This window comes from Antedon bifida, chromosome 3, assembly GCF_963402885.1.
Source record: "Antedon bifida chromosome 3, ecAntBifi1.1, whole genome shotgun sequence".
In the NCBI taxonomy this organism is placed as follows: domain Eukaryota; kingdom Metazoa; phylum Echinodermata; class Crinoidea; order Comatulida; family Antedonidae; genus Antedon; species Antedon bifida.
Window position 1 is genome coordinate 16,695,438 of NC_136228.1, and position 15,376 is coordinate 16,710,813.

Below are 15,376 nucleotides of genomic sequence, written 5' to 3' on the forward strand. Positions count from 1 at the left end.
GCACACACCTGAATAAAAGTTGAAGATTCCTCCGTGTATTTTTTTAAGCGTTTAAAAAATTGCATGAAACGTATACTAATTTCATAGAAAATAAATTTGGACAATTTTTTTGACATGTTAAGGGCGAATATGATGAAATACGAGCTAAAATTTATGAGTACTAAATTTTGTTTAATTATGATACATGGTTGTGAAGATATGATTACAAACGTGATTTCGATAAATTGCACATAGCCGCGTAATATTTGATTGTGCACTGTGAAAAGCTAATCACATCAATTCCTGGCCATAAGGAATATACTCTGAAAAATTGACATAGCAAGATGAAATTAATCTTGAGATTTATTTACGGACAAAATAATGCTAAGGAAAGAATAAATATATTATATAAACATATTGGTCCTGCTCTGCATTTGACATAAATTGTGTCAAACACATTTAGCACCATTCATTATATATATAACAATCAATATCATCAACATTTTCAGCACCATTCTCATCATCACCATTGTCATAGATTGTTTTAATTTCATTTTGTTAAAATTAACATTCTACTTTAGTTTTTTTTATATGCACTCAAAAATAAAAAAATTGGATTGCTTCTCTCAATTACTTGTTCATAATTATAGATGATAATATAATTTTGAAAACCTCAATTTTCACATTTTTTTTTGGACATCCCTATTGCCCATTCAAATTTAACAAATTATAATTGACAGCAACAAACCCACATGTGTAAAGATGCATAATTTGAATTAAATTAGAACTAATATAACAAAAAACTCCCCCAATACTGGCCACAAAAACCAGAAACTCTTTCCTAAAAACAGACACTTCTTGAGTCTCAAAAGGTCCCATATTTATTTACCATTAGAAACACATTCTGAATACCAGACTTTCCAGAAAACTAGAAATATTATGCCAGCCCAAAGGTGTCCGGTATTGGGAGAGTTGACTGTAATAACAACAAAATAACAAACTAACTAGATGTTTCAATTTATTTAAATTATTTATTATTAAACACAATACTGGCATAATATATATATATATATATATATATCAATTTTTAACCTAATTAATTAAGATACTGTACTTTTTCCATTTATATAATGTACGTAATGGCTAATTAAGATTAAGTGTTGTATTATAATTATTTGTATAATGTAAAGAGGGACTGCAGCGACAGGCCCATTGGGCCTTTTGTAGTCTCTGGACTATATATATTATATGCCAATCATTGTTATGATATAATATTTTTGGTCAATAAATGTTTCTTGAATTGAACAAAAATGAAGCACAAAATGAAACACAAATAAATAAAATATTACATATTTTTACAAACATTGATTAGTCATCTTCTGTGTTTTGTGACTAAGTACCAGATGCAGTCATTTTTTGATGTACACACCACACCAATTCAACCAGAGTTACAAACAAACCAATAGTACTTAAAAATATTATTATTAGATCGTAAAATGGAACGAAAACTGCTAAGACTGCGATTAAAGCAATACAAAATACTGCAACTATCAACCAGATATCTGAAATTAAACAGAAAAATGTTTTGATAAAGACTAAATTTTTTTGATTTTTGATTATCAAAGTGTTTTCATTATGATTTGTTTCTGTTTATCAAAATTAGCTAAACTTTTATCAATGCATCATTTTAGGGGATGACAAAAAGCACTTGTAATTATTGGTAAAGATATTCCTTATACATAGCATTTAGTATTTCAGTACAAGTAATATTGAACTTCAATTTAAAATTGAATTCAATCTTTTATGGTTCGCAACAAAAATTATTCATTATTTGTTTTATACCACAGCTACTGTCCTAAATTAATTTTGTTAAATGTAAAACCCGCTGCTTTCATCTTTAATTGGATACAAAAATACCGTCATTGGTTCATTTAGTAGTATTTATACACACACAACTGTATTCCTATATTTTGTATGACCTCTAATGGATCGTACCTTGTTGACTACCTCGGATGACAGACTGCAGTAATGTCTCTGTATCATCTTTTTCATCTGTGAAAACACAAGTTTTTGCAAAATTATATTAATACCATGTCAGTACATTAACATTCATGCAAATAAATGTAAAATTGATTAATAATACAACTATCACTGGGACTTTATAATTTCGTTTTGATTGCGTATCACCTGCCCCCTTCATTTTACATGAGTGCTAATGACAACGATAACTTATTTCTAGAGCTCTGATTGCCTATGCTATTCAAACTACTAATTTCAGTGAAGCAACAAACTTGTCACAAAAAGAAATTTGGAAGATGGAAATATGGATATCCAAGAAGCATATAAATTTTCCAAGTGGAAAACAGGCCTAACATTCAAAAGGTTGATTTAAATCTGAAACACTAATAAACTAACCATCAAGGAAAATCTTCTTTGCCCATTTCATTCCATTTCTTTCTAAAACTTTGAGAAATGTAACCATCTTTGTGAAATCCTTATCAATGATCCCTCTATGTTCAAAGTCCATAATCAAACTCCAGCTGTCTTGGTATTCATTTATCACTACTGTAGGTCTGCTGTTAAATAACCTAGCAAGTTTTGATACTTCATTCTTTCTCAGTTTCACTCCCAGCTGATAAACCTTCTGTCTGAAAGGTGACAGCGTCGATACCACATGATCCTTAATATCTTCTGGAGGTTGATTCTCAATGTTTGATTTAAAGCCACACTGCTGGGTTATCTTTATTGTGTCATATAGAATAGTAAGATTTGATGGACTCAAACTTCCTGAGGCTCTTAAATACTGCAGTAGATCCCAAACACTTCCAGCTCTCTCCATCTCCACATTAATATTCAGATGGTCTTTGTATAAGACTTTCAATATTTTGAGATATCCAAGTCCATCAAACCACTCTGCTGTATCAGTCAACAGTTGCAGGAAATCATCCTCTGAGATTTCTGTAATCCAAGACACCTTGCATTATTATAATTTAGTCTAGACAAAAATAAGCAGCAAAACTAATTGATATTGTTCTAGATGCGATGCATCTGTATCCCAATTGAAAACTGATCATTCACTAGATACTTATAGAAAGTTATATTTATATATTTTCCTTCTTTCATAGTCATTTTTTTTTATTATGGTAGGAGAGTTACAGCTCAACACATTTTTTTTTTAAAACTACAATTATAGACACAAACTAAAAGTAATATAAATATTCTAAATTTACACAAATTATTATCAGCTTTAAGGCTCATTTACAAAAGAAAGTATAATAAAAATGTAATAATCATGATCACTAAAAACAATATTATTGCTTTTATTAAATCAGGACATCATTTGATTGGAGGTGGGAAAATATATTATTTTCATCAAAAAAAGCATAGATGGTTATCCTAAATAGTTCTATGATAACAACTCTTTAGATTTCTTTTGTTATATGTATGAAAAATGTGTGTTTGTCTATTTATTTACTGTATCATCCTAGTGTAAATGGGCCTTTAATAGAGTCACAAACTTGATGATGTGAACTAATGATCATCATGTGGAAATTTGGAGTTAAGCATATTAAAGTATAAATGTTTAACTGGTTTTATTTGTAGTAACAAATTTACCTGCAGGTTTCTACCCATCAATGTAAAAGTATGTGCATGTTAATGGCTTGTGAGTAGGCTTATATTTGTTCAGTTCACACTCTACTATTAACTTAAACCAGGGAGCTAATCCAGTCAATATTTAAATGTTGTTCATCTATAAAATAAATTTACGCAAGGGTACAATTCGGTAAATCGTGCGTTACTTCTAGAATTTTTACTCGATGGTATATAAAGTTGGTCCATATGGGAAATTGCAAGAGCGTACGTATAAGGGTATGTATACATTTACGTAACAAAGTAGGTTTTTATAGGACGTAAAGTTTTATTCGTATGTATAATTTCTGTACTAAATTGTACCAGAAATTGAAATCCATTAGGCCTACTAATTAAGTTAGATAATTATTTAATAATGATTAAAGCGAATTTAGGTTAAACGATTTGCCCCGAATAGGTGTTTTTCACCAACTGTTTTACATTATAAATAATTAATAGTATGTTAAATTAGATTTTTGATCCCATTTCTTTCCATACCCAATTTTATTTTGGCTAAGATTTATAAATATTTTATGCATTTTTGGTGAGCGTGAATTAGATTCTGTATTTCAATGTGTAAATATTTATTTTCCAAATTTGTTTTGTTTTCTTGTTTCATGTATGGGCACAATTATATTCAACTACATACGGTACATTCTATCATGTCTGTATTATGTGTTGAGTGCCTTAATTGCGTTTTTGACAATTTCTAGTTATGTACGTCGAAGCTTTATATATTCGCGAACCATTCGTGGGCACGTACTAGAGATTAGTTTAGCATAAGAAAATTAATGTCTACTTGTCATACCTTGTTTTGATTGCTCTTCGTTAGGCCCTTCTTTACCTCCTATACAAATAATAAAGTTAGAAATAATATGAATCTATTTAAAAATTTTCTATTTAACAGAATTTAAATAACTATTACTAATTATTACTATAATATATGGAATCCATTTTATTGTACAAGTTTTAAGTACAAGTGGGTTCAAATGTTTAGCAAATTGAGTAAACAAGATGATGAATTAGAGGCTACTAAACAATGAGTTTATTTTGGCAACATATGGATTGTTTACGTCATTACCACAAAAGTAAAAACTATGTGTAATTGTATAAGACATACAGCAAAAGATATTGATTCAATGCTTATATAGAGGATATACAATACAGTGAAACATTTTAAATTTCCTAAATTGCACACAGTTTTTATTCTTACTTCCAAACAACCGGTGGTAACGTGTAACGTCCATCTTTATGAATATGCCATCTTTGCTGCATGTCATCCACTTGTACTGGAAATCTCCAATAAATTGGAAATGCTTTTTTTCTGATGCAAGACTACAATCACAAGGAATGCATCTCTTGAATGGAATTCCTCTTCTACCGCCATCTTTAGATTGTTTAAATGACATCTCAACCGTTGATAAAACCTGAAGATATAGTTTTTAATGATTTTCAATAATATGCAATTAACAATTATTAACTCCACACAATAACTTAAACATAGGCTTTTGGCTAGCATCCCACATTTATAGAACATTGCAAAAAGAAAAAAGATAAGATGAATTTATTTATTGTTCTTTAAATCCTTTAATTTATACCTTGTGTAATATACTTTTAATGAAGCGGTAGAGAATCATGGTCAAGTTTTATTAAGGTATTTTTGATTGGCTGTTTTTTTCCTGCTTCCTGGTTAAATTTTCCCAAATTATTTTTTCATTTCATTGGGTTTTCTAGCTCAGCTAAAAAAAAATCAATTCCAATTGTTATTTTTTTATTATAGATTTTTAATTAAATATATAACAAAAAAGACGATGATAACATACCTCTTTACATGCTTCAGAAGAGGGTTCTTCATTACTTTTTTCAGCAAGAGTATTTGTTCTTTTAATAGTCACCTGGAAAGAAAAATAAACATTAGTGACACATACTGTAGTACAGTGAAAAGATTGAGATAAAAAATATGTTAAAATATGAACCTACATGATAATTTGCAGCTGTTAATGGCATTGTTTTGCTTCTGACTATTAACAAACTATCAATTCAGAATATTTATCAAGCATTGATATCAAACATGATAAAGTACCTTTAACAAGAACTTTCGATTATCCTCTTTAGTTATGAATTTGACAAGAGATAAAGTCACATGATGGTCTTGGTCGAAGTAAAGTTGAGCATGATTATACAAGAGTATTGGGTCAACTTCTTCCATTTGAAATTTGTTAAGGAAATCAATAATCATATATGGAAACAATACATCAGGCAGATATCCCTCAAAGTCGTAATAGATACTGATAGCTGGAAATTCATCAGACGATGCTTTCACTTCACTTGCTGTCTTGAAAGCAAGGCGTAATGGCACATAAAATGATCGCTTCACAACCGATTTCTGAAATTGAAAATTTCTATATAATTGATTTAGATTCTTGTAAAGAAACATCACATCATGTATATGTTAAAAACTGTTTTAGGTAAAAAGTTTAACAAAAAAATATAGTTGGAAATAAACATGTAATTTTACATGAAAACCATCTGGGAAAAACTAAAGAACAAAAAACTACCTTAGATTTACTCTTTATGTCTTGGCTGCTGGTTGTCTTCCTCTTACAAATGAAACCTAATTGAATCATCAGTGCTACAAGGAACTCAAAATTCTTTCCTTTGTCAACTTTACTCTCTCTCCATAATTTTCGCAACAATCTTTCTTCCAGTATGCCTCTGTCAAGTTTATCAAAGGCACCTCTATATATAGCCGCCTAATAAAAAAAACACTACATATTAGCCATACTTATGATTTTTGTTTATTGAATGATTAAACAGTTAGCCCATAATATTGAGTGAGACTAGTGGAATGTTGAAAAATTAAAACACACAAGATTTCAGAATATAGATCATTGCTTTATAGACACAATGACCATGTTCATAATAAATAAACATACCATTCAACAATAAAATTTAATGGCTATATATTTTTATGTTCCTCTATTTTTTGATATTAGAAACAATTATTTCCCCATGGAACAAGAAAACACCAACACTTGCTTACAATTTTGAATACCATATGACCCGACTTACTGGAATTTCAGGTGTAATGACTGTTACAAACGCTGTAACAATTTCCACAAGTCTCATTGGATCTAACACTGCATTATCTTTCAATAATTTGTTGTCAGGCATGTAAACAATTTCACCAAGATCATACAGGAAGTTAAGAAGGATTGATTGATTATCTTCAGCAATACCATTCTTGCCAGCCATTAATTTGAGCTAAAGAAATAATAAGTTATATTCAGATGTAAATAAAACATTCAAGTGTAAAATCACATTCAGTTATCATAAAAGTTTAGTTAACATACAAACTGTTTTTGGTATCTTAGTTTAGAAGATATAAAGAAGCGTGGTACAAGAACTGCATAGGATAGCATTATGGGTGTTAGACCATTTTGTCATCACATGTACAAATACTTTATTTCACGATTGACCTAAAAATGTCTCACTCAACATAACAAGAAATAAAACAAAAACATTCCCACAAACTAAGGGTATGTTCATTACCATTTATTTATTAAAAAAAAAATAAAACAAAACAAATCATGTGTTTGGCAGTAGAAAGCAAAAATTAAGCAACAAAATGTTCTTTTTATTAGGTGAGTATTAAGTAAATTTATTCAAAATGTTTAATGGCTGTAAATATAAAAGATAAAATATGACAATAATATTTCTGTTGACAAACATTATTTCTCATTTAATTCTTAATTCAATATGTTGTATACTATAATAATAATTTTATAAAATAAAAAGTTTACCTCTTTGAAAGGACACAAAGAAAAGTGTTTTTTTCCTCTTAGATCATCTAGTTCACATCGAAAACGCATCCATTTTAAAGGAATAGGCTTTTCTAAATCTGACATGAACTCATCAACAACTTTTTTTAGAATGCTGAAGCTCTCATCTGTTGTTTCTTGGCTGTTTTCAATGGCAAAATATCGGTGATATACATGTGCTTCATACAGTTTATCTTTAAGCACATCTCGAATCTTTTTAAACCTCTTCTTTGCCTGGTTGTAAACAAAAAATGTTTATATCATAATGTAATTTTTGTTTAAATAAATATTTTAAAACTTCTTATATGACTATAGTATTAAGTAATTGATACAGTACTCCAGTAGTTTCTTTATCTACTTTCACCCTACCAATGTATTCATGGCTGCAGCTGTTTTTAATAATGCAAAAATTAAAAGTAGTATCAACCTCAACATTTTGTTGTTCTTCAGTGTCACCAAGCTTACCCTTATGTGTACCCACAATAAGGATAGTTGGTTGGTGAACTTCCTTCTGCATGTTCTTTCTTAGATCACGGCTATGAGAATAAACTGACAGGATGTAAGATAATATGAACTGAAGATTTGTCCAATGATGCTGATATTTTTTCTGTTAAAAAAATACACAATCCTTATGTCATTATTTTTTAAATAGTCAATTAAATTTTATTTGGTTAGTGTTTTAAATATAAATTCTTGCAGGTCATCCCATAGGTATGAAATACCATCTTTAATAGTCAGCCTTTTTGCAATGGATAAAACATAGTCCTCCTCAGGACTCTTTTTACCACAACAAGGACAATGCCTAAATGGTCTTGAAATGCTTACTCCATTTGAATCAATGACAATAGCAGGATCATCAAGGTCTTTACTGAGATCAAACACCACAATGTAAAGTGCTTCTAATGTCATAAAAATCTGAAAAATATAATTTTGATTGACTATACTGTACTGGAAGGATTTTTGATATATAAACAAATGTAAATTATTTTACTTTGTAAGAAAGAGTTTAATTAATAAACAACTTTTGAACAAATAACAACTTGATTACTGTTCATACAATTTTTATCAAAGTAATTCTTCTCTGCAGAAACAAACCTTATGAGTAAAAAACTAATTCAATTTCATAAATTATTCTTTTATTTCAGCGACATTAAATAAGAAACGGTAATATAAAAAAGTGTAGTGGACTATCAATCAAAGGCAATACATAGAGTACATATCACAGCTTACCCGATGTATACCATGGTATATCAATTGTCCTCCATGATCCCAGATGTTGAATGTTTTGTCTAAGGTTTCCTCCTTATTTTTCTTAATATCCTCAAGTATTTTTTTATCTAACTGCTTTTCTGTATTAAAAGAAATAGTTTCAGTCTCTGTAGATAAAATAGAATGCAAAATTATTGTAATTATAATCAATTATCAATATTATCATAATTTTCATCATTTCTTACTACAATTTTGTTCTCATTACTGTATCATTATTGCCATGGTCATCATTAACATTTAGTTGTCAATATCATCATTGAAGTTGTTATTATCATTGTTGATGTAGTTATTATCAATATCACTAATCAGCAAAGTTACAAACCATCATCATCTTTGTTGTGGGTGTCATCCTTACCATCATTGTCATTACCATCATTGTCATCTTTGTTGTTGAGCTTGCCATCACTATTATTGTCATTAACAATATTATAGTCATCTGCATTTTCGTAGTCATCTTCATCTGTAGCTGGTTCCTGAACAACCTGACACATACAAAAAAAAATCCCTTTAATAGAGTAAAAGAACTAATATTCCAAACTAAGTAAAATAGTTTTGCAAATAGTAATTTTTTTTAAAAATTAATATATCAAAATTTCCAATCAAAATATTTGGCTAACTAGAGTGCATACTAGTAATACCATCTACTGTATAATTTTCCTACATGAAAATCTCATTCAATTGTTCTGTCTTACTACTGTGTGCACTAACAAAAATAGGCGTTAGGTGTAATGGGTATGCATTTACCTTGCAATAAGTCAAAAGTTCAAGTCATGTTTTGGGTGATTTTAAAATGTTTTTTTTCTTTAAAAATATTAAATGCTATTTTTGTAAAAATGTTTTTGACGTTTGTGGTGTGAGATTTGACTCTGTAATTTTGTGCATTAGTAAGTTATTTATGTTTAATTTCGCTCTGTAAAAGTGAATTTCACTCTTCTCTAATGTTTATACATCCAGCCTCCTGAGACCCTGGTTCTTTTGAAAATTTTATATTTTTTTATATTTGTTTGTGACGTGATTCTGAACCTTATGACCATCTTTTGATGAAAACTGTGGCTTGAAGACAATGAAATAGTGTTTTGCTGATTGTGATCTTGACCTTTGACCCAACAGTAGTGGTTAGTGTAAAATAATAGAAAACTCTTGTAGAAACTATTTTTAATATTGATTTTATATTTTTATTACATGGTTACATTGTTGACATACATTTTTAGTTGAACTTTCCATTGCTTTTAGTTTGTCTGCAACCACTTTTGTATACAGTTTCAAAGGATTACCTGTGGAAACAAACAAAAAAACACTGTAAATTTGTTTAGGTCCTAGGTTTGACTTAAGTGAATATATTGATACATAACTTTACCGCTTTCAAACTCATTATTAATGCAATTCTATTTAATGAAACGTACATTTACACTAAACAATGTAACATAGTGTACAAATATGTTTGTTTACACTATTCCAAAATGCAATAAAAATATTGAATTACATTCCATCTATACTTTCATTTCATTATGAGTCTGTTTGTGTCTAATAATTTGACATGATGGTGGTAAAAGTAATAATGCTAATTGTTTACCACTATCAGTTTTAGCCTCTTTCCATGTTGTGCTTGCTGTTCTAATCACTGCTATGCCATCTGTAATTTTATGGCCTTTCTCAAATCTGACAAAAATATAATAATTTGAAACCAACAATGAACTTCAGTGATTTTTAAGTCGCAATTTTCTCCTTTTACTTTAAAACCTTTTTAATATATTCATACATTTAGGAAATCACTTATTTATTCAGATGATCTTTTTTTTAAATACAAAGTTTAAATTAAATTCTATAATCCGTAGACAATTTGTAGTAATCAATATACAGTATTTCTAAGTTTTTATTCAACTATTGTTAGATTTATCAATGCATATTTAGAAAGTAGTAGTTTATCAAAAACAAATCAATAAAAGTTGAAAAGTATGTAATTCTTGATTTTCACTAGTACTTACTTCTTTCCTAGTAATGCATTAATGAGGCACGTTTTACCCACTCCTTCTTGTCCAATCACTTTAAGTGTACCAAGATTGACAGGGACAGATTCTGCTTTCAAGGCTTCTTTGTATGCCTCCTGATCATCTAAATCACGAGCAGCAATATCAGATGAAATATCTGATAATTTAATAAGATTTTTAAAACGTTTGGTATAAATAAATCAACAATCAAACATGCATTGTCATTGCATTCATTTCAGTATTTTGGATGCAAACAATAAACTTCATTCATACAATCACATCATGGTTTGGAGTTTTACGGTAGCTATGGGTTTAAAATTTCTGTTGTTTATTATAAAATATAAATTTTTGCAACATTAATAACTAGAGGCACTCTGAGTGTGTCATAGATCATTGTGTCCAAGTTTGGTGAGATTCAGATAAAAACTGTGTGACTGTTCAGTTCACAAACACACAAACAGGGGTGAAAACATAACTCCAGTAATAATCTTGCTTGTCGAGCGGTAAGACTCTAAGAGCATCCTGAAATAAGCCTTTTAAAAAAAAGTGGTGCTACAGGACTTTTTTGTAATGTTATATAAGGCCCCCTGGAAGCCCGGCTCTCTAAGAAATATTAGGATTGTTTCATTTGGTTTATGAGCACATCTATATGGTCCCCTCATAAGAAGTTAATTGATAGAATACTAAATAATTATGATACTGTACGTGTCCACAGTTTAGTTTGTGTGTATGGAATTATTTTTATTGGAAAAAAATATACACGTCACTAAAACATGAACAAAATTAAAAAACTGATACAAAAAAAACCAAAGCTACTTCGGAATTACAGTAAGGGAAAAATCTGTAGTAATATAAGGTGTTCCTGGGTGGCCTTGGTTCAGTTCATTTTAACAATATTTGTAACTCTAGATGGCTAGAAAGCACTCATAATCAATATTACAGCAAATCCAACAATTATGGGGTTTTGCTTCGAAAGATGAGGGGAATCTCCTCAAAATATATGTTCCTCTCCCCAGGATCTGCGCCATTGTATCTGTCAACTTATTATCAACTACAATCAATTACTGTCCGCCAACTACTATGTTTGAAAACATTGTAAATACATAGTGTGATAGTAATAATAGATAGCCTAGGCCTAGCAATGAATAATATGACTCGTCAAAAGGTTTCTAGAAATGCTTAAATAACCATTTATCATTATTAAGCCAGGTGCACAACTAGGATCTATTTGCCTATACCATTTTACAGATCGAGGGAAAAATTCAATATTGTTTAAAGAAAAAGATCCTTAAAAATCACAACAGGTAATCCACTAACTGCAGATCATCTTAAAAAAAGGTTGAGAAAAAAAAAGAGAAGAACTTTATTCATTTTTTTTTTGTTACTTACTTTTATCTGAACCCAATGCTTCTTCATCCTTACTAATTTCTATGGAAAAAAATGATATTTGTTATAATATCCACACTTTTGATTACTATTATGATACATCATTTAAGTTACAATCAAATACCTAAATAACACTGGACAATTAGAGTTAATCAAAAAGTATTTATAAATGATAATGGTATTATGTTTGAATGGATATATTTATATTGAGAGGGCCTCATTGTACTATTGTAGTACAGCTGTTAGAACTACCCTTGTTGAAAAAAAAAAGTTGAAATTAAATTAACAAATTAAATCTTAATATATTTACAGAATTTACAAGAGTGTTACTGTTAGTGACTGGTTTAAATATTTCATAATAATATGATATAGATTGTTTGCACATATGATATCACATATTAATTTTATTTTCACACTAAGATGGTGGCTCACTAAAGTATTATGGAAAAAGTGTGACATCAGTACAAACGATCTATAAAATAAAATCATGACATGTGTTTCCTATACATACTAGTGGGGAACCTAATGTTCCAAAAATCAGTTCCGTGAGATTTTAATGCTCAAGTTGAGTTCTTGGCAGTTTTAGAATCCTTAGGACTAGCAGAATTCATTGCAACTGGGGGCCAATTTTTCCCGACCCTATTTTGGCCGCCATCTTGGATTTCAAAATGGCCCCCATTTTTTATTCAAAACTGATAGTAGCTTCTATTTTAAACCACGTACGAACGTAATTTGTGTGATAAATCTTACAATATTATGATAAATCAGTCCAATGGTACAATTTATAATAATAGCATATGGCAGCCATATTGAATTTCAAGATGGCCACCATTAAAAACGTATATAATGTATGCATTTTATATTCAGGGTCCTCGTGTATTTCCGTAGGATTTTAATGCCCAAGGTGAGATTTCACTTCTTTAATATGGTTCTAGGATACCAAAAATGCTAGGTAACAAATTTTCACGATCCCGTAACCATGGTAACAGCCCCATGATCAAATAGCGCCCAATTGGCCCTATCTCTGTATTCCTTTGGTCTATCAACAAGATATTGGTATCAAAATATTCGGAGCGTATATATTTATATTCATTGTAATGGAACATTTTGACGAAATGTAATAGGAAATGCTATTTTTTTGCACTATTGACCTTTGACCTTGACTTGCATTGTATCTAAGAAACGGCTGGTCATTGAAATTTGAAAATGGTCTCAAATTTCTAAGACCATACATATTTATATTTATTGTAATGCAACATTTTGTTGGAAAATGACCGGAAGTAAAGTTATTGACCTTTGACCTAATAAACATGAACTTGATATACATACAATAATCAGTAATTATTTGTGGTAGGTATTAAACAATGGGTTTATACATATTATTATCATTTGAATAGCTAATTTCTAATTCACATAATGAACCAACTTGGCTTGATGTAAATGACCAAATAACAGAGAATAAAAGAATGTAATTAATTTGAATGTAAAGAAAAAAAATCTGTATTTAAATAGTGCTCTTTTTCCGGATCAGGCTCTAGAAGAACAGAAGGAACACAGTTAAAATGAGTTGGTGGTCTTGTTGGCGGCAATACTCAAAATGAGGAAATCGAACTGGATTTCCCATCGAACTCACTCTTCAACACAAAACACACAAATCCTTCTAAGATTTTATCAAAATACATTCATAACAAAATCAACACTTTTTTAACATTGTCTTAGTAATAATTTCAAATGAAGTCAAGAAATAGATCTTAAACAGAGATGATAAAAAATTGTTGAAGCTTTTTGAAGTTTGTGAGCAAAGTCTGGTTGTGGACTCCTTGAAAAAAAATGAAACTAAACACATTTAGTAGATTGAAAGGAACATAAAATGCTGTAAACATCAAAAACCTCTTGGTCACTTCTATTCTAATAATCTCACTCCTTAATTTGATTCCTTGGCTTGGCGATATAACTACAAAATGGCAGTCAATGTTAGCATTGGAAGATTACTTCTTATATCGAAAAATACAAGAAGCAACCCCAAGGAATGTCAATCAAGCAACTGAACCAAGCAATCAAATTATCATCTACGACCACGTAATAATGTATGGCCGGCAGCAGTTCAATGTATGAGAAACCTCTATATATGAAAATGTTTCAAGAAAAACAAGCATTAGGAAATAAAATGGAAATGTACAAAAGTTTAAGAATCAACCACTCTCACTCCTTGACTGTCTTAATGGAAACGAGGATGCTGACACAATAAATGCATGGTATTGATTGATTAATATTTATAAAATATATAAAAACTAAGTATGTGAATTAGAAATTAAATATTTAAATGATAATAATATGTATAAACCCATTGTTTAATACCTACCACAAATAATTACCGATACATGCTCAAATAGATAACGGCCGTACGTGCAAGATGAGAAGATATTTTAACCTAATTTTTTACGTGTTTGGTTAGATGTAATGAAAATAATATGGAATAGGAATAATATGATATGTAAATAAACAAACACTCAAAAGAATTATGTTTACAGTACAATTATTGTCAGAATAATAGTTTATTCTTATTTGCTTAACTTTATTGTCAAAGTTCATGAGTTCATGGTCAAAGGTCAATAACTTTACTTCCGGTCATTTTTTAACAAAATGTTGTATTAAAATAAATATAAATATGTATGGTCTCAGCAATTTGAGACCATTTTTAAATTTCAATGACCAGCCGTTTTTTAGATACAATGCAAGTTAAGGTCAAAGGTCAATAGTGCAGAAAAATAGCATTTCCTATTACATTTCGTCAACTTGAGCATTAAAATCTCACGGAATTACATTAGGTTCCCCACTATACCCTGTGGTTCATTCGTGGGATGTAAAATTTGAAGAAGATTGTCAAATACATCTGGATAGTTTTCAGTCTCTAATCTCATTACTACATCCCAAATGTTGGTGTATTCATATCTCTCAAAGTCATAGTGAAGAATAATCCACTTTAACTCATCTGGACTAACATTTCGTAAAGTTTTAAACATCTGTTTACGCTGTGGTGATATCCTTTCTTCATCATTATTTTCAGCATTATTATCTCTAATATACCGGAGTACAAGATGTTCAGCTTTCTTTAATCCACATAATGTGGCAATCTCTAATAATATGTTAACATTATTAGGTGAAATAAAACTAATGTTATGAAGTTGATAGAATATATCACGTGCAGTAAAATCTGGTTTACGAAGGACACTTGTACGTAACAGGTTAAATAGACAGAATTTTATCCAACGTATTCTGTTGCCATCAAACTCTTTACTTAAT

At 29.8% G+C, this 15,376-nt stretch overlaps 1 protein-coding gene across 1 annotated transcript; it reads right to left on the reverse strand.

The window, feature by feature from the left end:
- Positions 1-1,093: 1,093 nt before the first annotated feature.
- LOC144837877 (uncharacterized) lies at positions 1,094-6,869 on the reverse strand. The gene is made up of 9 exons (XM_078693179.1): positions 6,682-6,869; positions 6,168-6,362; positions 5,693-5,995; positions 5,433-5,504; positions 4,823-5,036; positions 4,418-4,456; positions 2,395-2,937; positions 1,975-2,031; positions 1,094-1,541 (listed from the first exon to the last, which is right to left on the reverse strand). The coding sequence occupies exons 1-9, from the start codon at positions 6,862-6,864 to the stop codon at positions 1,372-1,374; spliced, it is 1,776 nt and encodes a 591-aa protein (XP_078549305.1). The 5' UTR covers positions 6,865-6,869; the 3' UTR covers positions 1,094-1,371.
- Positions 6,870-15,376: the final 8,507 nt, after the last annotated feature.

Coding starts and splice junctions, on each gene's coding strand:
- LOC144837877 (XM_078693179.1), bottom strand. CDS start 6,864: ATGGCTGGCAAGAATGGTATTGCTGAAGATAATCAATCAATCCTTCTT. Junction 2,938..4,417: donor CGAAGAGCAATCAAAACAAG/GTATGACAAGTA, acceptor CTTGGATTACAG/AAATCTCAGAGGATGATTTC. Junction 2,032..2,394: donor AAAGAAGATTTTCCTTGATG/GTTAGTTTATTA, acceptor GTGTTTTCACAG/ATGAAAAAGATGATACAGAG.